General features: G+C 41.1%; 1 protein-coding gene and 1 long non-coding RNA gene across 3 annotated transcripts in view; both read left to right on the forward strand.

Moving 5' to 3' along the window:
• The window catches only part of igdcc3 (immunoglobulin superfamily, DCC subclass, member 3), a 51,551-nt gene extending 48,536 nt beyond the window's left edge, over nt 1-3,015 (forward strand). For both annotated transcript variants that reach the window (XM_088371874.1, XM_088371875.1), the window contains exons 9-14: nt 51-215; nt 990-1,178; nt 1,286-1,390; nt 1,487-1,622; nt 1,712-1,919; nt 2,384-3,015. In XM_088371874.1, the coding sequence (XP_088228000.1) occupies nt 51-215; nt 990-1,178; nt 1,286-1,390; nt 1,487-1,622; nt 1,712-1,919; nt 2,384-2,527 (947 nt within the window). In that variant the 3' untranslated portion in view covers nt 2,528-3,015. The remainder of the gene's footprint in view (nt 1-50; nt 216-989; nt 1,179-1,285; nt 1,391-1,486; nt 1,623-1,711; nt 1,920-2,383) is intronic.
• A 14,483-nt stretch (nt 3,016-17,498) lies between these two features.
• On the forward strand, nt 17,499-20,648 carry LOC148400279 (uncharacterized). Its single transcript, XR_015857744.1, has 3 exons — nt 17,499-17,762; nt 19,849-19,967; nt 20,132-20,648. It is a non-coding gene; the product is annotated as an uncharacterized LOC148400279 (long non-coding RNA).
• Nucleotides 20,649-26,211: the final 5,563 nt, after the last annotated feature.

Consider the following 26,211-nt stretch of genomic DNA (forward strand, 5'->3'; position numbering starts at 1 on the left):
TGCGACTTCATCCATTTTCATGGCACTTCTCTCTAATTGTTCACAATCAGACCCAATGGAAATGGAGTATGAGGAGGCAGTCAGTAAGGTGACGCTGCAGCAGGTCATCCGCGATCTCGAGCCTTCCACCAGTTACACCTTCTACGTCAAAGCCTACACGTCCCACGGGGCCAGCAAGCCATCGGACAGTGCCACAGAGATCACTCATGGGGAAGGTGAGTGCAGAAAACTAAACACAGAATACACCCGTCATACCAGTAGTCAAAGCAATGAAAGACAGCAAAGACTTTTGTATTCTTTTATTATACCTCATCCACAAATCTACAAAAGGATGTCCAAGGATTGTTGCACTATGTAGAGATCCAAATCAGAGGCAGACTGATGGTGTCAACATCTTTGGACTTGCTGTGCCTTTCTTTAAAAACACCTTAGCAGATTCACAATCATGAGTCTTATTTTTTGTACTTTTTTTAGAGGTTACTAGAAAGACGAAAAATACAATGCCCCAACCCAATACACTTAAAAAGTATGATTCAAAGAAATACCGTATTTTCTGCATTATAAGGCGCATCGGATTATAAGGTGCACCTTCAATGAATGGCCCATTTCAAAACTTTGTCCATATATACGGCGCACCAGATTATAAGGCGCATAGAATAAAAAACTCCACGTTGCTCAAACGTTAATGCAATGACAATATAGTAACACTCAAAATCGTGAAAACAATAACAATATATGAATAACTCAACGTTGCTCAAACGTTAATATCACACAACACACATAATAAACACGTAAAGCTTACTTTAATAAGGTAGTCTTCATCCACGAATCCATATTGGTCCATATATAAGGCGCACCGGATTATAAGGCGCACTGTCGGCTTTTGAGAAAACTGGAGGTTTTTAGGTGCGCCTTATAGTGCGGAAAATACGGTAGTCAACATCATTGCTCCTTGGCCAAGTTTGATAATGTCTTGTCTTGTGTTGCAGTTCCAGCACCTCCCTCTCTCTTTGCCAAAGTTGTCAACAGCAGTGTAGTGCAAGCAATGTGGGAAGCTTCCACCAAGATGGGACAACACCAAGGCTTTCGGCTGTATTACAGGAGAGCCCACACGGCAGTGTTTACTGGTCCTATTTTCTTACCGCGCAATGCTACCCAGTACAACATCACTCAGCTGGGTGAGAGGCTTCAACAGATTACTCCTTGAACTAATTAATATCATGGATGTTTCTTTCAAGAGTACTTTACTCATTGTGTGAATATCTACCATGTGTCTTTTGTCCAGATTCTTCACTGGTATATGAAATAAATTTGCTGGCATACAACCAACACGGAGATGGCAATGCCACCATGCGCTTTGTTTCACTCCGAGAGGCTTTGGAGAAATCTGGTAATTGCTTGGCACAAATGCAACAGTACTTTACTCGTGCTGTGATGCACTTTAACGTGTGCACTTGTTGGAACTTAATGTGTCCTGTCTCACCAGTTCTAGATGCCTCCTGTGACTGTGTGCAAGATGAACAGAGCAAAACATCCACCACTGGCATCATAATTGGTATTCACATTGGAGTGACTTGTATCATCTTCTGTGTGCTCTTCCTGGTGTTCAGCTACCGTGGCAGGTGTGTTCCAATAACCCATGTTAAGGATTAATGTCTCTATGTCACAAGTGTAGACGAGTGTTTTAAATTGTGACCGTGGTAATCCTCAGGTTGATGATGTGTAAGGCAGCTCAGGCCACCCCCCAGGCGGCACAGAGTACGGCGCTGGAAGCCTCTTCTTCCCAGGAGGGCTCTGGGCTGAACACAGCCAACAGAAGAGAAATGGAGGTCAATTGCAGCGCCAGGGGGAACAAAGTGGTCGACAGCAACGAGCTGGAGAGACTCTTCCCTCAATCCAACACGCAAGACCCACACGTGGTGAGTCTTCATAGAGCAGTGGCGACAAGATTGAATGTATTTTGTTGCGGACAAATCACATTTCAGCCCATTTATCAGGAATATGTATAGTAAGAGTGTGGAAAATGTGAACATTTATCCAAGTTGATTTGCAGTGTGCGCCCCTACATCTTATACTTACACCCCTAAAATTTCAGGCTAGGGGCCACTGAGCTACTATTAAAAAAAACTAAGTGTGGCGTAGTGAAGAGTGAAGTGAATTACAGAACTTGCTGGGAAAAATAGCTTGAAAATAGAATGACCCATCAATGTCTTGCCATTTCATTCCTCTACCAGCCGCTCGATCCACGGGCGCAATACATTGCCCCACTCAGGTGGTCTCTCCAACATCACTCCGTAGTCCATCAATAAAGTTCTTACTGGAATCTGTTTGAATCAAAACCAAGTGAAACAGACTTTTTAAAACAATCTTTTTCTTTTTTCAGGCTGACACAACCCTTTTGACCTACTCGCCAAATGACACCCAGTTGTCCACGATACCACTGGATGAATTTCATGTGGAGCAGGACACAGAGACGCATTTCCAAGCGTCGCCTGCGACACGAACGGCTCAACAGAACCAAGGCTAATCAATGTACCAAGTGTCCACTCAGATTCTTTCTCACTCAGGTTTTCTTTTCAAAGTAGTTTGCATTTTGTGCAAAGATTTTTATTGGTAAGTTAAAATGTTCTAGAGAGTCTAGAACTCGTTTTTGGGGAAGTTGTTTTTCGCCATGCTTACCAGTTAAGTGTTCTTTACTCTCACTGTCTGGTCGTTTGTTTTTTTCTGGTGTTTGGCAGCACACAGAAGAGAGACCCCAGATGTCCTTGTTATACAAAGATAATATCATTTTTAAGTTCAAAAAATATATCTGCATATATATATACTGTACTGTATCATCTCTCTGTCAAAGTGGTTCTTGGACTACCCTTCTGTAGATATCAAAGACGCCAGCTGCCTGCTGAAACATACCAACGATTTCATCTTGTTGCTCACAGAAGTCCGAAACCTTCTTCCAGGGACTCAGTCAGTTTTGTCTCAGGACCGCCCCCCCAAGCCCCCCTCCTCCCCCCCCCCCCCCCCCCCCCCCGCCCCCCCGTTGTGAATTCTGGGCCCTCATACAGGTTCTAGGCATGTGTGAACCTTTTATTCAACAAAAACCTACCTCAGCCGGAATGAATGTGTTTTGGGAAGCCTTTAGGGACTTTATCTTCCCCTGTGTTCACGCTAACTGTACATGCAGAGAAGTCGATTGGTCAGAATTAGAAGATCAGGTGCCGCTCTACCTCAGATGTCAAAAATCCTCTCTCCTCCTGTGCTTGTTGAAGCAGAATGAAAAACGAGTATCCAACATAAAGCACTTCCAAATGCTGAAGTTAATGTTCTACCTCAACATATTGTTCATGTCACTGTTGTAGTTTATCTTTGTTTCTGATCTCCTCAGTTTGAAGAATTTGGTGTCTGTGGATACAAACATTCAGTTCCACATGCAATATGTAATGTATGTGATGTCATGTGCTATTGATTTTAGCTCTGTTGTTCCATTTTGAAGGCTTATTTTACTATTATTTTTTGTTTTACATTTTGGGGTAAATAGATCCTTTAGCAGATAGAATGAAACACTCCTAAACGTAAGCTGCAATGGACATAATATTTTCCAGACAATTTACTGCTCAATGTGATATTTAATGCTCAATTGGACAACCGCAGAATGACACAAATTAATGGTATGACTGTGTGTGTATCAATGTAGATGTTATGTGCAAGTCCAATTTTTGGTTTTGTTGTTTAGTTTTAAAAACAAGCACAAATCTGATTAAACTGCCAAGACGTATTAACCACTTTTGCAAGTATAGGTCAACATTTTGGTCAATCATTTACTTACCGCAAATAGGATAAGAAAGACGATGGCACTTCATTAATTGGATCGTGACGGAGAGTAGGTTATTCGATTCAGTGTAGCAGCACATACTGGGACTTACATTGCTCTTAAAAACAAAATGTATACCACCTCTTTTGGCTGCCCAAATCAATCCTGAGAAGCATGCTAGCATGCTTAATACACATAAAGTTCTTTTTACACATTGGGTTGTCAGACAAAGTCTCTGCATGACCTTGATTCATGCATTTTCTACACCAGTCCATTTCACCAGGGTGAGCTGGAGCTTATCCCAGCTGACCTTGGGCGAGAGCGGGGTACATGCATCCAGGACCGGTAGCGAGTTGATCGTAGTCTTTCTCACTCACATTCACACCTATAGGCAATCCTTATGTTGTTATTTTTGAAGACTAAAGAAATTGCCTTTCCTTGATTTTTTAAAAAGGTTTTTCATGTTTTTGTTTTGGCAGATTCATTCTCTTACTTTCTCAACATAGGGAAAAAATTGTTTGGCCAAAATGTTGACTTATTCAGTGTCATTGAATCTTCAATCTCAGTAAGCTTCTTACAAAAATCAAATGAAAATGAAGACGTTGACGAGACATGTTAGTTGTTAATCACGCTAGCCTACCTTTAACTTATTCCACAAATCATCATTACTGTCCTTCTGTCTTGTGTAAATACTGGTGTCAGAAACAGAATTTTGCGGAATGCCAGTGACCTCTGACAAAAAGCTAAATGGGGGAGGTGGATGTCATCATTCGGCAGTTCTCGTCTCTCCACAGTTCTTGTTCCAGTGGCATCACAGGGTCTTGCTTTGAAATGCATCATGGTAATCTACCTCAGTAGTTTCTGTTCTTTTTTTGTGTCTTAATCAAAACATGCAGAGTAGAAACACAACTACACTCATATACAGTACAAACAAATGTAAATACTGTATATGCAAATAGTCAGCATTCACTGGATGGTGAAATAGTCAGGATGGCACACACACGCGCACACACACAATGTTGAATCCCTCTTTAATGCACCAGTCATCACAGTCTAGGTTCTTGTTTAGTTTCTAGTTGAAGTGAATGTGTGGCTTTTTCAAATGACTTTTTTTCACATCACAAATTGTCAAAATTATTTTTGTCACTGGTGATTGTTTACCTTTGAATAAATAAACTGTCAAAAGTAAAGTGGGTGGGACTTAAAACTCAGTACACACAAAATGAAGAAACTATCTTTCATTTATTTGCTCAGAGTGAATCATGCACAGACATCAACATACTCTACATTCATAGGTCCATCCTTTTGTGAACATCTTGTTAGCTTCTTAAATGCAAAGCATCAGGAACACTACTTGGGTTTTGTGTTCCTTAACCCTTGTTTTATCCATCACATCATATTGAAAGCGTATTTTAAATCAGTCATACATTTGGCCTTCATCTTTATGGTATTTCTTAAAGAACGACTCCTGCTTCACATAAGCTAATTGAATAGTGTGGCAAGCACGTGTGCCTTTGGTTCAAAGTGTGGTCTTGGCCACAGACTTGAAGTAAAACTCTTTAAAATGATTCAAAACTTGCAAAGTTGATCGCTAGCAAAATAGCATGTCTTTGAAGGGAAGACAAAATGTATAAATTAGAAGTCGAAAGGTATTGTGTTTGCATTTTGCTCCCAAAGATGTATTTTGACACTAACTTGGAAATTAATGCACACTTAATTTCACACACAAAACATAAAAGTTACTATTGTCAGTGTAAGGTTGTTCCCATTCTGTTGGCAAACTGTCAAAAACAACATTAACTCATACAATTTTCAGGTTATATGTATGTTCTGAACATCCACGACATTCTAAATGAGAGTTTTATGTGTCCCCACATTAGCCAGGCATTGTAAATCTCTATTTCCATTTGTTCATCTTTTGAATCATTTATGGATCACTTGCTTGTATTAAAAAAAAAAAAAAAAAAAAAAAAAAAAAAGCATCTACAAATAATACTTACTCTACTTGGGCATTTAAGAACCACTGATGTGATGTGGAATCTCAGAGGCTGTTCCAGCCTTGATAAGCATTTAAGATTTTGTAAAAAATACGATTTAAATTACAATCAAGCATTGAGCTTTTTTGTCCTTTCTTTCTTGTGTCCTCCTGTATTATTTAGTTAGTCATTGTAATTTTGGGTTCATCTCCCACAGGAAATTGCTCATGCGGCACCAGTGGATGTGTCAAGTTTGAATGCCACACTGTATATTTGACCTGATTCACTGGCAATGTACCACGATGATGATCATGTTTACGGTGATTAGATTCCAATAGGTCAGGTTGTTAGGTGGCTGTATATTGCATCCTGTAAAATGTAATGAGCTGAAGCTGTTTGCTCCCTGACTGATGTTGTGACGGCCATTAGTCAAGACAACAGAGGCAGCGGGGGGAAAAAAGAGGTTTCATTTCTTTGGCACATTGAAAAGTGTTTCTTTTTTTTTGCCTGTTTTAGCCCATTCACCATTACCTTAGTTCAGGAATTTGGCTTTTTTGAAGAGCACTTAGGGCAGTGGTGGAGCTAGCGGGGTCTGAGCTTTTGTCCTGTTTCCACCCATCCCCTGAAGACAATATATAATGAATCTGTATCTGATTTTTTTGAAAAATTTGGGGCTTTTGTAAGAAAAAAAAAATATATCGTTATTTCCACCATCCTAGCTCTGCCAGTGGCTCAGGTACGAATAGCACAGCATTTAGTATCAGTGCATACAGTAAATGCAACAGTAGATGCTTTACTGTACTTGGTGTCTTTAAATTCTGCTCCATGACAAATCTTAACAAAATTCTTATAAGCAATGCAGTAGTGGAAACAGTTTATCTCCACTTTACACAGTTTGAGTGCTGCTATGGCACTACTGAATTTGGGATATAGAAAAGGTTTTTTCATGAACCCATGCTAGTATTAATATGGTGGTTTGATAAGCGACACTGTATTTGTGGGGAGAAAGACAAATGATCACTTTATTCAGTTGCGGAATTTATTTAATATTTTATGTTTATTATAGTGGAAAAAACATCGTAAACATAAGATCCATGTTAGACTCTCTAGCTTTATATATTACAGTGAAGGCAAGTTCCGTACCTGAAATTATTTTACATATTGTACCAGGGCTAAATTTCCATCTTGTTGCAAGTCAAGAAATATACATACTATAAGAATATGTGTTGAAGGCACAATGGCATGACCATTCAGGGTACCACTCCAAGCCTAAAAGTTCAATAACAGTCGAATGCTTTGTAATAGAACTAATTGCTCATAGTAACAACTGTGTAAATTGAATGACAAGGTTTCTTGAAAGTATTCACAGTAAAGTTTCTTTCCACTTTTAACATTTGCTCAGAATACCTTTTACATGATGTTATTAACCATTGTGGGACCAAATTACCATTCCATAAGATTGAGAATTGATAAGTTGTTCGATGCATTCATCTCTCATCTTCTACTGAGACCTTTTGTCTGTACGTATAATGCTGAGATTTCCCAAGTAATTTATTCTCTTGTCTTATGGTGATATAATGCTATTGTACTTAGGAACTTAATATTTGAGGTCAGTCTTAGTAGCTATATACGTAATCTGTCGAGAAAGAAGGAAAGTGAATGTATGAAAGGTAGTATGCAGACAAAAGTACATGACATCTGTACGTAAACTAAAAAGCTACTGTGATATTTTAGCTGGAAAAGAAGTGTTGATTATTATTATTGGACTTGATATGTAGCCAGATGATAGCAAGCAAATGTGATGATGTCAATATGGTTATGGCTGTTGATGGACCTGTCACTTATTGTTGGTCAAGCGCTGTTGATGGTGTGGGTTGATGAAAATAGGTTGAACGACCTTTTGGTTCCTACATCTAAATCTGTCTTGCTTTCACCATTGTCCGATGAGCTCCTCATCCTCATCCTGCTCCCACTAGTCATCCTCACTTGAATGACTCGGGGGTCGGGTTCTGTTACTTAGAAAGTGACAAACTGTCTTCATTCCACTGTCGTAAAACATGCTTGCTTGAACAGAATGTATCTTCTGTATCGATGCTGTCAACACGATTTAAAGGGGTTTCGATATTAAATAAAAGTGGAGCGCTGGAGATGACTCCAACACCTGCACTCTGAGTTTAGCATCGTGAAGCATAGTGAAGCTTTCTCCGATACATGATTTATTCACATCACACCAGATTGGTTTTGCTTTTATATTTGTAATTCACATCGGCAAGGTTGGAAGATCTTCACTCATAAACGGTCAACATGGTGGTGTCATTAAAACATTGGGCCATTTAAAAAGACGTAGAATCTATACATTGTGTTCATTTTTTGGCCTGTGTGTGTTTCAGTTGTTTGTAGAAATCAAACGGTGTCCAGAAGAAACAAACAAAGCCTTTCCAAATTTTAAACTTTACCTATTGCAAAAAGGAGCTTCACTTCCAAAGTGATCAGCATTAGGTCCCACATTTGTGCGTGTGCGATTATAATTGAGCACTGATGTCACTGCTTGTTCTTTACACAGTTCAGGTTATAAATATGAGGGGAATTATTGTCAGGGATCATTACTGAAATGTTGCTGCACATTTGTTCGTTGGAATGCCAGTTTATACATTTGTATAAATGTCCACATATATTGTATGTGTGTAAGAAAACAAGACCAGTTTAGTGGTTTGTATTGTTTTACAGTTTCATTGTGCAACATTGATTGAAGAAAATCAACAATAAATTAGTTCTAGTAATAAAATCTGATCCTGTCTTTATTGAGTTGCACGTGTGTGAGAAACTCAGATCTTAATGGATAATAAAATGTGTAAAAGTTTGAATTTTTGAGACTTCTGACTTACAGTGCTAAACATTGTATGCACCACCCACACAACTTGTAAAGAACACAACTAAAGCTGGAGTTACACTACAAGTTCATTGCGTGATTTCATTTTAATGCCCAAATCCAATGATTTTTTTTTTTTTGTGTTGCCATTTATCCTATTTCAAGTGACAAGTCCGATATGGCTGTGTTTACATCGACAGAACACATGAAAGAACTATGTGGGAGCCACCCAAATATTGAAGTGGAAAAAAAAAGAATAATACAAAAATTAAAATGGAAATGGATCGGTGGTAATATGAAACATGACATAGCAGTCAGCCTGACTCGTCCATCCTTTTCATTTAAATTAGGGTAACCTCCACATTACTTCACTGACTTCTGTCTGCATTTATTTTGCATAATTAATGAGAGATGTGCCTTTGATGTAGTAGCACATTTACATCTTATTTTATGGTCTATGCTTTCAATTTACAGCTGTTTTAATGTATTTTTTGTGTGTGCGTGCATGTGTGTATGTGTGGGGGGGGCGTGTGTGTCTTTTTTTCTTTTGCAGATTCAGGAGTGTGTGTGTGTGTGTGTACAATACAATGGGTGTAGTTTGATGAAACTCGAATTGACGGATATATATCAGATATTTGTGCTTCTGCTGCACTAACATCGGTACATATCAGATACATGACACCTTTTTATGAGGAAGAGACCTGATTATGGTCTCAGATATCCAATTCCATGTGTGTTTGGGTTTTCTGTTTCCCCTGCCAAATTGCCTGTTGAGCCACACAATGTACATACAACCAACCTAAAGGTATCCAGTGTGGCCCACCAACATTAGAGGTGACTCAACGAGATGTTTTTGTGTTTATATGAACACAAGAAGTAAGCAAAGATAACTGAAAAGCATGAATGAAATTACCTTGAGAAAACAATAATTATTTCTTACAATAGATGATAGTGAATGAAATAATTCATTATAACTGTGTGGATAAATCGAAAGTTTTAGTTGCCTTTATATGAACACAAATATCAGTTTAATCTTGTCCCCGCCCTCTAGTGTCCTGCTTGATTTGTTTTTCTCACTTGCCTGCATGATTATGAAAAAAGAACCTGATTCATTTGGCATCCTTCCACAAAAAAAACATGCATACTAGGTTAACTAAGGAGTCTAATTGGCCGTTGGGGTATATGTGAGTAGCTTGTCAATACATCACATATTGCGATTCGCTGCCAAACAGTCCTTGTTGCACCCCGCCTCGTCCTGACATGATGAGAATTTTGAGTTGGAACAGACAAAGCTGAGAAAGCTGTTGCCTGTGAATTTAATGTTAATTTCTCCACCATTGCCAAACACATCAACCTTCACATTCAGCATCTTCATCTTCCACATCGCCGCCTGGACAGCTGCTGCTCTCGATAAGAAAGCGAATTCACCTATAAGTGACTGAACAATTATGTATTGTATCAACCATAATTGTGTATCAAACCTGAGTTTTGACATTGAAAGATGTGAGGTTAGAAATGAAGCCGAAATTGCAGATGGAAATTAATAAAATATTCCATCCACCCATTTTCTGAACCACTTTTCTTCATATCGCAATGTGCTGGAGCCTGTCCCAGCTGACTACCCTGAACGGGTTGCCAGCCAATCATAGGGCACACAGAGACAAACAACCATTGGCACTCATGTCTACGGGCAATTTGGAGTGGTCAATCAACTTACCATGGATGTTTTTGGACCATGAAAGGAAAACGGAGTACCCGGAGGAAACCCACAAGGGAGAACGTCCATCCATCCATCTTCTTCCGCTTATCCGGGGTCGGGTCGCAGGGGCAGCAGCTTCAGGAGGGACTACTAGTCTTCCCTCTCCCCAGCCACTTCATCCAGCTCATCCCGGGGGATCCCAAGGCGTTCCCAGGCCAGCTGAGAGACATAGTCTCTCCAGCGCGTCCTGGGTCGTCCCCGGGGTCTCCTACCGGTGGGACATGCCCGGAACACCTCCCCAGGGAGGCATCCAGGAGGTATCCTGATGAGATGCCCGAGCCACCTCATCTGGCTCCTCTCAACGTGGAGGAGTAGCGACTCTACTCCGAGTCTCTCCCGGATGACCGAGCTTCTCACCCTATCTCTAAGGGAGAGCCCGGACATCCTGCGGAGAAAACTCATTTCGGCCGCTTGTATCCGGGATTTTCGTTCTTTTGGTCACGACCCATAGCTCGTGACCATAGGTGAGGGTAGGAGCGTAAATCGACCGGTAAATTGAGAGCTTTGCCTTTTGGCTCAGCTCTCTCTTCACCACAACGGACCGGTACAGGGTCCGCATTACTGCCGACGCTGCACCGATCCGCCTGTCGATCTCGCGCTCCATCCTCCCCTCACTCGTGAACAAGACTCCAAGATACTTGAACTCCTCCTCTTGGGGCAGGATCTCATCCCCGATCCGGAGAGGGCATTCCACCCTTTTCCGATTGAGGACCATGGACTCGGATTTGGAGGTGCTGACCCTCATCCCGACCGCTTCACACTCGGCTGCGAACCGTTCCAGCGAGAGCTGGAGATCACGGCCTGAAGAAGCCAACAGCACTACGTCATCTGCAAAAAGCAGAGACGCGATGCTGAGGTCCCCAAACCGGACCCCCTCAACGCCTCGGCTGCGCCTAGAAATTCTGTCCATAAAAATTATGAACAGAATCGGTGACAAAGGGCAGCCTTGGCGGAGTCCAACCCTCACTGGGAACAAATCCGACTTACTGCCGGAAATGCGGACCAGACTCTGGCATCGGTGATACAGGGACCGAACCGCCCTTATCAGTTGGCTCGGCACCCCGTACTGCCGAAGCACCCTCCACAGAACCTCCCGAGGGACACGGTCGAACGCCTTCTCCAAGTCCAGAAAAACACATGTGGACTGGTTGGGCGAACTCCCACGCACCCTCGAGGATCCTGCTGAGGGTGTAGAGCTGGTCCACTGTTGCACGGCCAGGACGAAAGCCACACTGCTCCTCCTGAATCCGAGGTTCGACCTCCCGACGGACCCTCCTCTCCAGCACCCCTGAATGGACCTTACCAGGGAGGCTGAGGAGTGTGATTCCCCTGTAATTGGAACACACCCTCCGGTCCCTCTTCTTAAAGAGGGGAACCACCACCCCAGTCTGCCAATCCAGAGGTACTGTCCCCGATCTCCACGCAATGTTGTAGAGGCGTGTCAGCCATGACAGCCCCACAACATCCAGAGCCCTTAAGAACTCCGGGCGGATCTCATCCACTCCCAGGGCCTTGCCACTGAGGAGTTTTTTAACTACCTCAGTAACTTTGACCCCAGAGATTGGAGAGTCTGCCTCGGAGTCCCCAGGCCCTGCTTCCACAATGGAAGGCGTGTAGGTGTAATTGAGGAGGTCTTCGAAGTATTCTCCCCACCGACTCACGACGTCCCGAGTCGAGGTCAGCAGCATGCCATCCCCACTGTAAACAGTGTTGACGTTGCACTGCTTCCCCCTCCTGAGACACCGGATGGTGGACCAGAATTTCCTCGAAGCCGTCCGGAAGTCATTCTCCATGGCCTCGCCAAACTCCTCCCACGCCCGGGTTTTTGCCTCAGCAACCGCCGAAGCCGAAGGGAGAACGTGCAAACTCCAAACATGGAGGCCGGAATAGTTCCACCGTGCCACCTAATAAAATATTTTGTGAACAAACTTGACCATTAAACAACTGACCCACCTGGGACTTTTCGTGATAGCCTTGATTGCTCTGAGTCCCACTCTGCCCCACTGCCTTATGGTGTTCCACAGGGATCAATTTTAGGAACCTTTACAGAGCATGGCATTTCCTCTCACTGCCACACGAATGACAAATATATGTTCCGCAAAGCAAATAAGACTCCTCTTCTTCTTTTGTCAAATCTGGAGAAATGTTCTTGAATTTAAACTATATCTATATCAGAAGTTATGGTGTTTGATACCAGTAGCCCTCGTACATCCCACCCAATAACTTGGCCCTCTAAAGACAACAGTGTCAAATTTGTGTATTAAATTGGGCTGTGATCTTAAATTGGACTGGAAAATTGCTACTTTTTATTGTTTGTTTTTTTACCAGATAGCAGGCTAAAATTAAGCTTCTCCTTTCACAAGAGCACTTAGAAACATTAATCCTTGCCTTAATTGCCTTTGCCTGTATTACTGTAATGCACTTACAATACAGCCACTAACACATTAAACAACAGCAGCTTAAGAGGGTAAGCCCAGATTTCCCTTTCTGTAGCCCCTTTGTCTAACTCTTCTGGGGGATAATGAAGCACCCCCCCCCAAAAAAAACGTATCAAGGGGGGGTCGGTGCACCATATTCCTGAAGCACCCCCTACAGAACTTCCACTGTTTCACAGCCTTCCAGGTCTCACTGTCATTGCCCACATAAGCACTGAAGTTCCCCAGTAGAATGATGGGGTACCCAGCAGTAGCATTCGCCAGCACCCACTCCAAACCCGAAAGTCGAGGGAGGCTAACCCGCTCTGCACGTCTCACCGAGGGCAACTCCTGAGTGGCAGAAAGTCCATCTTGAATTTTTGGAATGTGGGAAAAAACCCACAAAGGCACAGAAAGAACATGCAAAGTCCACACAGGACGACAAGAACCAGATTTGGACCTATGACTTCTGCACTGTGAGGCGGACATGATAACCAGTCAACCACCGTGCCACCATACGTGAATCATCTCTTACAATACTGCTAAACTATTTGTTCAGTGATTCTGGCCAAAAAACATGAAGCCATGTATTGTTTTTCTTTTAACAATTTCAGATTCTTTTTTATTCTCATAATCAATTTGATGAATTTAGATTTGGCATAGAATGTATAGGGAACATCATCGTAAGACTTTTAAAGTTCAACTCTTTTATTGTAATCCACTGATTTTATTCCGAACACAACTCTATAGTTCATGGTCTCTCTGTTCTCATTCTTTTGCCTGTGGCTTAAGTGTACAATATGCATATGATGGATTGTGAGTGATGGAGAATGTGCACATTAACATGCCGAGGCCACGGGAGACGTGGCACTCAAAGCATTAATGGAGTGACTGTTTCAGAGAAAAGGAGTCCTGATGTGATTGCAATGCGTGCTAAGGGAATCGTTTCTCTCAAGCTGACCATGCAGACTTTGTAGACACCCTTCGAACACATTTATATGTGTTTGAGAGATAAATCGGTTGGCCTTTACAATGAAATTGAGCATAGGGTGCCCATGCTGAGATATGCAATCATCATCTACGACACAGCCCCCCCCAAACCCTTGCTCCAGCAGTCAGATTTCTCATCATTTATCACTCATGCTCACACTGCAACTACTCAGCGGTTACCATATAGAGTGCACAGTATATACCCAAGTGCCCTGAAGAAGGACAAAGAGCGGAAGAAGGAGTCGTGTGGCCGAGGGAGGAGAGTGTGCAATCACATCTCCTACACATGTACAAAGGACAAAGAAACAGTGAGAGAAAGGCAGCCAAGGAAAAAGAAGTGCTCAGACAAAAACATGGAATGATGTTGGTGGCAAAGGGATGTCATTGGGTGAAAAACTAAATTTAAAAATAGAGGGCTTGTGTTTAATTTAGTTTGGGTTTTAGAGAAGTACAGTTAAAATGTGAAAGGGATGTATAAGGGGTGCTTGATTTACAACGGGGTTCCATTCCTACAACGTTGACATACCCTCAATTGGTGCCTATTAAGTCTGGAGTAAAAATAACAATTATATTAAAAATTAAATGGTCAGATGAAAAACAATGAATATGTTTACAGAAAGTCAGTATTTAGGTTTAGGTCAAAATTCCAATTTCTGAAATATTCAGAATAACGCATTTGTTCATCCCTAGGGATGGGAATTGATAAAATTTTTACAATTCCGATTCCATTTTTGATTCTGTTTAACGATTCAATTCTTTATTGATTCTCTTATCGATTCTCAGTTTGAAAAAAAAGAAGCACATAAACGATTATGATGCTTTTTAAAAACTTGAATAAGAGCATAATGGTCTTTTTTGGCCTCTGAAAATAATTAGACTGCCAACATGAGCATAGTCACTAAAAATAAGCACCAAGAACATCAATTGCTTTTTTATAGCTGGCTTGGACACTGTAAGTGTTGCAAATTTCATTGCCTACCACCCGTATCAACAAACCCCTCTTTTGGGGCGTCAACCAAGGACCCCCACCATTTCAATTTGATTCCAGACATGTGCGAGAGTGAAACCCTCATTTACCATTGTTAACCTACTTAGACTCAAAACTAAACACCCAGAACTGGACTACCCGAGTGGATGCTACTCAATCATTGGAGTTGTCACTTACCACCACTGCATTTTTCACTTCTCATGGTCAACCCCAGAAATGACCCTCTGATGTTTCTGTTCATTAGCCCCAGACCTCACCTATCTCTAATCCGTACTCAGGAGGAAATACGTTTGTTTTGCAAAGCCTCGGATGAACCTGGCCTTGTTTGATACAAATGAAACAAAGAAAATCAACTGCCTGTTTGATTGACCAAAACATTTTGATGATTTGATTTTTCAGGGCCTTGTCACGTTCCTTTGTGCTAAGGTTGGCTTCCTGTTACATTGACCAGAACAGTCTGAGAATATCAGGTCAGGCAGCAATAAATTCCTCAACATCAATAAAGGAAGGACACCCCGTGCCCGAGGTCACACGGCTTAGCCGTTCCAATCTATGTTTTTTCTTTAATTCCCTTTGCTTCTCATTCTAGTTAATGACGCAAAGCCATATAAATTCACAATGGTGCGTATTAATTAGACCCCAGGACGCAGCTTCACCCAGTAAATGTCACTGCATGACTATGCAGGGGGCTATTTCTGTTGCCAATTTGTTTAGAAAAATGAAACAATTTCTAAAGTGACAACAAATTTTGAGGTCATTTCCCTCGTGGGCATATAATAAAATACTGCACATCAATCTATCCCCCACTGAATTTTCCCCCATTCCTTTCTTTCGGGATTTCTTAGGTCACACACCTCCATCGCACGTTGGTACCATTCAAGTGGAACTCTTAACGATGCCTAGCCACTTATCCTGTGAACAAATTGATGACCTCTGGCAACAAGAAGTACAATCTATTGTTTTTCCAAGCGGGCTTTCAACAAATGTGTGTTTAACAAACATCTTGCTGCTCTTATGACAAGAGGCCTTGCTCTGTAGTATTTGAGTTTCAGATTTTCTTTTCAAGATTTTTCTCATGTCGAAATTGGCTAGGAACCCTGAGTTCAGTGACTAATTCAACGTCAAATTGCCAAATTTGCAAGCATTTTGTCAGCACAAGCCACAAACATACACAGCATAATGTCATTAGTTTGTTGAAACAGACAATTTCCATTTTCTTCTCATTTGAGGAAAAAAAAAACATTCCTTAACTTTAAAGTGAGGTGTCGGGTATTGTGAGTCTACGCGTGACTCTTGAGAAGAAAAAGCAGATTGAGGTGGTAACTGGTTCAAGGAAACTACATAAACACCCTGGTTCATATGAGCTCAGTCTAGTGATGTGCATTCCAGTACTTTTAAATGAATTGAATCTATAGAATCAGTTTGCTCAAAAGATTCGTACAAACGAATCGTTCAACGAATTTTTTCAGTGAACGAGAGTGAACGAATCACTTCCTAAAGTGATTCGTTCTTTTTTCAGTTCATATGACTTCAACCAGTACCTAATGGAGTGTCCGAGTGACGTCACAGATTAAACAGCCAATCAGGAGGTGTGGGTGAGGGCAGGTGTGGCACTTTTCACTTTCACTTAAGCTTTTTCCCTATTGAAGAGGCCTGTGATTAGGTACACCTCATGGACACTACAATAGGTACACTACACGAGGTAAAAAAAAGAAAAAAGAATAAATAAATAAGAAAGTGTAGTGAACGATTCTTTTGAACAAATATTTTGAGTGAACTGATTCTAAAGATTCAGTTCACTTAACTGGAATGCACATCACTAGTACAAAACAATGCAGACAGCCACAAGTTACCAGGTCGAAATAGCTGACTGGATAATGACATGGGCTCTTGCTTGATAAGATCTTGGTTCGATCCCATATGAGAGATTATGAATAAATTTGCTTTTATTGTGCAATTAACCCTTTATTTATTTATTCTTTTTTTTTAGGTGTACCTACACATATTGTCATATAAAGCAGTTAACCAAATGTCTGATTTTTATGTTTTAATTGGCGAATAAAAAAACAACGAATAAAACACCAGACAAGTTTTAACATAAATGTTTATTAAAATAATAATAATAATGAAAGTAAATTTCAAACCAGCAATCCAATGTGAAATTGCAGTAGATATATTATATAACAATATTTAGGCGTATATATGCATACACGTTATTTAAAAACGACTACAAGTGTTATAAAATCAAGATTTCCCAAAGAGAAGCATAATCTCCCCGTTGTTGCATAACGGCGCATCGTTTCATGCAATGAAGTTAGCTGTTAGCTTGGAGAAAATGTGCATAAAAGAAATGAAGTTTCAGTGAGTGGTTCTTTCTTTCCTTGGCAAATCATAAATCGACATTCTGGCTTACATAGTTCACGCCAGGAGACACAACACTTTCACTGACTGATCCGTTGATGCACGGAAAGGCAGTTCACCCATTGACTCGTTCATGAGCGGGAAAGTAAGGATTCGTTCCCTCACTGATCCGTTCTCGCGATGAACTGGAAATGCAAATCACTCACTCACTGACTCGTTCACTCATAGATCCGTTCAGTTGATAAACTTTAGGAAGTGATTCGTTCACTCTCATTCACTGAAAATAAATCGTTATTTTGATCGAATCGTTCACTCACGAGCCAACACTAGCTCAGTCCCCAGTGAGCCATTGTAGAGCAGAGTAAACTGCGACAAAGAAGTGAAAGTTTAGAAATGCAGATATGTTAAGATGGAAAGAAAGATACCAGTGTCTTGCCCGCTGTTACCTACCTAAACGGGCTGACCCTCCTTTCCTGGAGCAACCTTTTCTATTTACTCAAGTTCTTAAGGGTTTGGAATCCCTTAGTCTCACGCATCGTTCCCACTGAGGGAGTGAAGTCCTGGGTGGGCATCAGGACCAGTTGCTTGGCTGCTGAGGTAGGCTCTTTGAACTGAGGGGCCAACGGATGGAGTGCGGGGGGCCAACGCAGGGAGTTGATGGGGTGAGGTCAGCTTAGAGGGTCATGGGGAAAGGGGCAGATACAGGTCAGTGTTTGCCCAGCTGTCTCCTGGGGAATTGGAAAGGAAGAAAGCTGGCCTCGGATAGCTTATAATGGACCCTTAAAAGTTTTGCTGGTCAGAAACCGGCTTACTTGTCTGTCTAATGGCACGATTGAGCAAGACTGTGTTGATACAGTTCGAGACAAAAGTATTTGGTATACAGAAAGGGAAGTGCAACAAAATAGTATATCCTTGAACTTAACCGCTTGAGCAGTTGAGGCAAGCCACAAAAGATTTCTGGAGTGTGCCTGGGCTTTGTTTTTTGTTTGTTCATCCACAGTCACAGCTGTCATACGTTGGTCACTGGTCAAATTCATTCCAAAGATGTTGAACCTAAGATAGAAGTTTTGTATGAGTTTCACCACACCAAAATCATCCAAAGGAATCTTCATAGATCTTGCTTTGTGTCGTGCGACACAGTCATGGAAAAAGGGCTTTCTGCAAATTGTTTGAACAAAGCTGGAAGCATACAATTGTGCCCAAGGTCTTGACAAAAAGGAAGATTGGGGAAGAAATAATGAGTGTAGTCCCAATCTTAATTGATTACAGAATCAATTAAGGAGTTTATTTGGATGAGTTGATGTATTTCTACTTTGTCCAATGTAGCATCTATAGCTGGTGAAGTTGGCTGCAGTTGTTTTTGACTTCGACGTTTCAACTACATTTGACGTTAAAGTATTAACCTGTGAGTGGCACCTTGAGTTATGAATTATGTTATAACTTGTCCTGGAACTGATGAAGACAGATGATTTATTTAACAAACATACAGGCATGCACAGTTTTTGTTTGGTTTGTTTTTTTGGGCAAAATGCATTGCCAAGGGAGGAATAATGAACCAAACACAAATTTCAAAGATGCAGAGTTTACCATCCATTATTTTTCTTCTAACTACTTTTTCTAATTAGGCTAAATAGTGGATTGTACTGCATCAGGATGATGAAATACTGAAAAACTATCAAATAATATAGACATTTATTTGATATATCCTCATGTTATGCTTCTGGGTCATGTGGAATGAATTCATTGCTCACAAATTGCATCATCACACTACCAGGGGGCTCTACGTCTAAGATGAATTGCAGCACCCACTTTAAGTATAGATGGCAAAGTTCCATTTTAAGTTTGAAAGATGAGCAGTGCTTGAAAATGGAAGTACTAGGGGTGAGTTGCCATAGCTACTGCTGTCTGACCAAATCTTGTCGACTTCAGGGTGTAGAGGGCAGGTGAAGGTCACAAAGGCTACCATTTCCCCAATAACTACCATCCTCCAATGCTCCTCTGGTCGATGTCCTTCGTTACTATTGACAGTTCACTCAATAACCATTACTCTCATCTGAACATGAGGTTGGCGGACCCCGCTGGGCTGCTAATCACTCAATCAATAGATGATCATATAAAATACCACTGAGATCACCGCAGGGATCTATGAGCATTAAGATTGTAACATTAACTGAATCTACGTACTGTACATAATTATATTCATACATAATAATATAATTCAACAGCAATTTACCTCCAAAACCTTTCCTGTCACATAACAATAAAAACTGCATGGGTCTATATTCTGTGACGTGTGGAAAAGAATGACGAAAAGCATGTTTCTTTCCATGTATCTTTTTATCACTGATGCCATTATTAGAACTCTGTGTTTTGTCAAACTAGAGGCAACAGTCAGCATGCTTTCAAATATTAACAAAACACACGCATAGTTTGTATGTCATGCTGTCGAAAGGAAGGCATTGCCCTCACTTGGTCAGATACTGTCACTGCAGCAAGATCAGAAAAAAAATTGAAAATAGGATGATCGTGTGACTGTACGGAAGAGGCGTGTACTTGTGTGTGCTTGTGTTTTAATGCAAGAATCTATTTATTCATGTTGATTTTTGTGTTTTGAAGTTGTGTGGCAAAAATTGAATTGTACGTGTTTGTGTAATTGCTCTTTTATGGGTGTGTCACTGTACAGTACCGATGGAACGGAACATCAGGTCATGCTGCAGGGATTGACTGTCTTGCTTGGTAGTATTGCTGACGAGGGTGCAATTTCCTTTGCTATGTCAATACAAACAAACCTGCAACTCTCTGGTAAGAACCCCCCATACACACATATACATGCACGCAAGCACACGACTGTAATGTGTCATCCATTGCTGCATATTGTTGCATAATGTAAAGCAACATGCAATAACATTGTCAGAGAGACATGCACATTCTCTGCTTGTTCCATCCAATCTTTGTCTTTGTTACAGAGTGTGTACACGCTGCAGCTTCTTCTTATGTTTGCAGCATCTCTCAAAGCTTTGAGGGGATCAGTCTGGACACGTGTGTCCAGAAACTCCTGCATCCAATCAATATCTAAGGATTTGTTAACATTCCCCTGAGAGGCTCCTCGATGTCCTTCTGCTCCGAGTCTGTCTGTTGCCTTAACCCTTCCTGTAACTAGTAGATTTTTCCGGAGAACTACACAATGAATCAATCTATGTTGGCATTGATGTTTAGATTTGGTGTGTAACTTAGTTAGAAACAATAGAACCACAATGGTCAAAGCCTGCTGCAGCAATGCTTTTCAAAGGATGCAGGGGGTGATATTTTAGAATTATGAAGGCAGAGAATCCGTCAAAACTGCTCATTGCATAATGATTTTATTGTGCAATAAATTACATGACTTAAGTCTGAATAACCTCATCAAAAATATCTTGTGATACTTTGGGATAATGTAATTGTGTGATTTATTGTAACACACACACACACACACACACACACACGCGCACACACACACACACACACACACATTTCCATCCTTCCATCCAGACTGCCCTCTTCCGACATCACTTCATCCAGCCCTTCCTGATCAGATGTCTGATTCACCTCATCTGGCTCCCCTTATTGCAGAAGAGCAGCGGTTCTGCCCTAAGGCCCTCCCGGATGATCAAGCTTCTCACCTTATCTCAGAGGGAGAGCCCATTCACCCTTCGGAGGAAACTCATTTGAGTCTCTTGTATCCAAGATCTTGTTCTTTCAGTCACAACCCACAGCTCATGACCATATAGTACTAGGTGAGGGCAGAAACGAAGATTGACCGGTAAATCAAGAGCTTTGCCTTGCAGCTCAGCTCCTTCTTTACCATGAGTAACTGTACAAAATCAGCATCAAGGCAGACACCATTCCAATCCGCCTGATGATCTCCCACTGCAGACCCCAAGATGGTTGAACAGCTGCAGTTAAGGTACAATCTCGTCCCTGACACCGGAGAGCGCACTCCACTACTGATTGTCTCACACAGTAAAAACAATAATAATAGCTCTGAAAAATATTTGGGGTGCTTTTTTTGGGATCCTTCAGCACCCCTATAAATGACTTACTCACACGTATGGTCAGCTGTGCACAGACCAAAGTGGAAGTGGACAAGGAAGGAAGCAGATTGGCGTGGAACACAATTCACACTGAAGCACAAGTAAATATATCCATCCATCCATCCATCATCTGTACCGCTTGTCCCCATGGGGGTCGCGGGCGGGCTGCAGCCTATCCCAGCCGTCATCGAGCAGTAGGCAGGGGACAACTTGAACCGATTGCCAGCCAATCACAGGGCACACAGAAACAAACAACAATTTGTACTCACACTTATGGGCAATTTGGAATGCTCAATCAGCCTCCCATACATGTCTTTGGGATGTGGGAGGAAACCGGAGTTCCCGGGGAAAACCCACGCAGGCACGGGGAGAACATGCAAACTCCACACAGGGAGGGCCGGAGGTGGAATCGATCCCATAACCTCTGAACTATGAGGAGGACGTGCTAACCAGTGTGCAGCCATGCCGTCACAAGTAAATAAGATATAATTTTGAGCCCTGCTTGCTGACCAGGGATGGGAAATCCAGGTCCAGAAAGTAACACCCTAACATAGTATGGCTTTAGCCACAGGTGCCTTTGCTCAACCGCCAGGTAAAGCAGCTAATTTATAAGCTCATCAGTGGCCTGAACTTCCCATATCTGATGGTGAAAATCAAGACTATTTTTAATTTTTACTCCAGCAGAAAGGGCAAGGCTAGAAGCGTGCTATATGACCAAAAAAATCTCATTTGATGTTTCTATTTCAGTCTATATTTGACAGAGTATTGCATGTCCATACGCCTGCTTTATGTGCATGAAGCAGAAAAGTCATGACCATTTTGCACCAATGCCATTCATTCATTTATGTGAGCTGCACTAAAAAAGATATTTGTTCCTCCCCTCATATCAGGTACAATCTCATTGAAGGTACGTCACCTTTATTCAATTATCATAACTATCCCTTATAAGTTGCATTCATGTCTTGAATAATTCATCATGCATAATACTGGTAACCCTGTTCAAATGATGATGGAAAATAAAAATTCAAAGCCTGCTCGTCATCCACCCGTTAATTCCCTGCGTGCATACATTTCTATGCTTCTATATGTAAGAAAAAATGAATACAGAAATCCCAAGCAATTGTTTTATCTATGAATGAAATAACTGTGTTCTGTAAAGGGTTATTATTCTGGCTGGTGAATGTGTCAAAGATAAAGGTTATTTTTGGAAAGGCAAATGAACACATGATGACTATTTTATTGGTTGGTTTGGCAGAAATGTCTGCTAGAAAGAATATTGGTTCCCGAATTTAGATTCCTCCAGTGGCCCGCAAGCTGTAGTTGTTCACAAAATAAATGGCAATAAATTATTATAATTATTATTATTAAAATGTGCCCCTCCCTGCCTCACCTTTGGGTTAACTCAAATCACCGACGTGATTGTGTTGTATAATCTTATAAATCCAAAAATAAAACGGGGGGGGGGGGGGGGGGGGGGGGGGAACCAAAGGGCCGTAATTGAGTGAAGTCCTACTTTTCCAAGAACAAAAGCAAAATTTAGTCATCCAAAGAATTTACAGGTGGCCAAATTGTTCATTTTTTTCTTTTGGTCTACATGTTGAAAGGGTACGTTTTAATTTATTTTAGTTGTATGTTGTGTATCAATGTTTTCACACATTCATTAGTGGTCAAAGTTGGAAAGGGTATATATAGTGTTCATTGGATTATTGCGAGGGCAAAACAGGCCTATAATAAGTAAAATCCGCGAAGTAGAGTTTGACATTTTTATTATTTTTTGGGGGGGAGGAGGTTTCCGCCTCTATTAAGCCATTTAACTGTACAGTATTCTTGGTTCGTCACTTCATTGTCAAACAAATAAATAAATAAATACATAAAAGTTGTTGATTAACCTGCAGATTTAAAATTGTGAATTACATTGTTCATTTTTTTGCATGTTGTATAGTTTCAAAAGGAGAAACTCAGCACGAAATGGATATGATATAGGTGCATGAAGATTCAGAGCGAAGCAAGGCAATCACATTGTTATTGTCTGTTGAAGGGCTGTTGAAGGTCAAAGCATGGCTGAGCAACATCTCTCCCCTCCCCGCTTTCAGACTAATGTCATTCAGACTCGTGTTCCTGTTGATGGACTATCGCCATTCTCTTTTCACTTTCCCGTCAGCCTGTGAGCAAGAACCAATTGGATCAATTCACCCTTCTCAGCCTTTGATCTGAAGCACGTATGCAGGCACTGATGAAAAAAGAAAACAAAAAAAAATGAATTGTTTTTATGAGGTATCACGGCATGCTATCAGTCAAATAAAATGACTCATTTTAATATCTCTGTGAGGAAAATAAGAGTTTAACGATGTGTCAGTGATATCATTTAATGTATTCAGCTTTAATAGTACACCTGAGACCAATTAGATGGTCACTGTCACAGCACATCATTCACTTAGGGTTCAAGAACATCCTACATTCTACCCTCACAAGACATGAATGGACTGCGCAAAATCATTATTGTGATTTTCATTCATCAGAAACCATCATTTTTGCGCTTAAACAAAAAGTGCTGTTACCGTTCTTCAACATGCAGAGTAAAATCTACAAGACCATAGCACAAAAGATATAAAAAAAATTCTGGAAGGTGCCCCTCAACAGTTAAAGGTCATCCATCAATCTGAAGCAGCATACGTGTAGAAGAATCTGACATACTGCAGCCACTGACAGCCAAAGATCCATCATGATTAAATGATCCCTGCATTTCTGGCAATATAAAATTGTCATTGAATCAATTGACCACAAGACCTTAGAGGGACAGGAATTGACCAAACTCATTTTTGCATCTTCGCTGCTGACTTGCAAAAACCCTTAAAAATACAACAAGAAAAATATTAAATGACAAAACAGATGATCTCAATTTCCTCTATGGGCAAGTCACTTAGGATCCTCGTTAATTAATCATATTGCGTGACAATGAGAGCTTTCCCTCAGGTGATGGACACATTTATCCACTCACACAGCCAACGGAAATGGCACTTTTTGAGCACTCCTCCATTTATGTACACTCCAAATGTATTCATCATTTTGCCATCAAGCAAACCCAACACCTATAAATTAAACGAAATACCAAAAGGGCTAACTGAACCGGAGCTTTTCAGATTTACGTGTTATTTCTTCCTTCTTCTTTATTTTTACTACAACTGATACATCTTCATTTTTGAATTGGACCCAAAAGAGCAAAAGTTCAAAAAAAAAAGGTGCAAGAAGATCCAATGGGTAAGCAGCACCTCTTTTCTTTCTTTTGCTCAGCAGCATCTCTTCTAAAGTTAACTGCTCTATAACAGACACTTTCATCAGTATTGAGTTGTGTTCTGTATTTCAACATGATCCAAGTGGACATGTGCTGTAAAGGAGAGCCACTCCCTAAGTGGATGCTAATGGTTCAAACGCAGACATGTAGCATTTTCTTAAGACGTGAATGTTTCATTTTCCTTCCTCTGTCTCTCAATTCACTTAAATTAATGGTTATACATGTCATAGATGCACGTTAAATGAGAGGGCTGCCAGTGGGTGAGTTTGAAAGCAAAAGAAGAACAAAAACCTAATGAATTGGCTTTGCTTAGTCTTCTGATGGGGAGAGTAATAAACAACATGCTTGAATCAAAGTCAAAGTCAAAGTCTGCTTTATTGTCAATTTCTTCACATGTCAAGACATACAAAGAGATCGAAATTTCGTTTCCTACTATCCCACGGTGACAAGACATAATACACATTCAAGTAAACAATACAATACAAAAAGTAAAAATAAGAAGGCACATACAATGAATAATAAGAGATATGAATAGAATGAATAAGAGCAACTTGGTGGAAATGGTGCAATTGTGCATACAGTAGACGGTCAGTATAATAGCGCAAAAGTACAGGAGGAAAAGTCCAAGCGGAGTAGTGCAAGGCAGCCGTAGTGGCCCAAAAGGCCAGGACGTCATGTAGCCGAGGGTGGAGGGGGGAGAGGGGGGAGAGAGTTCAGGATCCTAACGGCCTATGAAGCTGTTGGTGAGTCTGGTGGTGCGGGAGCGCAGGCTTCTGTACCTCTTCCCAGAGGGCAGTAGATCAAACAAAGTGTGAGCGGGGTGACTCACAATCGTGGTCGCCTTGCAGGTGAGATGGTAGGTGTATAAATATCCTTCAGGGAGGAATATAGAATAGATGAACAAGATTCTAAGAAGGAGCCATGACAAGAAAATGGGGTCAGTCGGGTCAGAACGTCTTCCAGAAAGATGCTCATGCTGTGTTCAGGTTGAACTCTGTGGGCCAGCAGGAGCACTCAACCAGTGCCTGGCTGATCTATAAGATGAATGATAAAATGAAAACCTTGGAAAGATAATAGACTTCTATTCTATGGTGGACGGATCAATGGTGGGTTGGTCAGAGCAGAGCAGAAAGGAGACATCCGCTACAGAAGGGTCACTTGCTTATCAATTATCTTGAATTGCGTAGGGCAAGCAGTCCGACGGCTTCAATTGCTGTCTTTTGCACACAGAATGGAAAACATAAGAAAAGGGGTTCTCTGCCCCCTTATGAAAGTTCATTTTTTTCCACACTGAGCGAGGGATGGAGGGTTGTTCTCTAGGACTGATTAGGGGTCTCGTCGAATTTCTCGAAGCTCTATAGAGGGGCAGAAGGGAAGTTGATCTGATTTTTAAAAAAATGCTGGTCAAGAGTATCAGAAACAAAACACAACAAGGCATTCATTGAAGGCAGACACTTCCACAATGCTGGAGCGAAAAGAGAAGAGGATTTTATTTCACCAGGAACTTTGTTCTAGTGTTATGGAAATGTACATTTAAAATAGTGAATTGAAGCTTTAGTGTGGTGAGGGCCTTTTCTTTCTTGTTTAGAAACACTTAAACTAAGCAGGATTTCTATGTGTGCGTGTGAAGGTCACTACAATTGTATTCGTCAAAGTGCACAGAAATCTGTTTGTCTGTGTTGTC

Source organism: Syngnathus floridae, chromosome 3 (assembly GCF_059516105.1).
Source record: "Syngnathus floridae isolate MCC-2025c chromosome 3, RoL_Sflo_1.0, whole genome shotgun sequence".
In the NCBI taxonomy this organism is placed as follows: Eukaryota; Metazoa; Chordata; class Actinopteri; order Syngnathiformes; family Syngnathidae; genus Syngnathus; species Syngnathus floridae.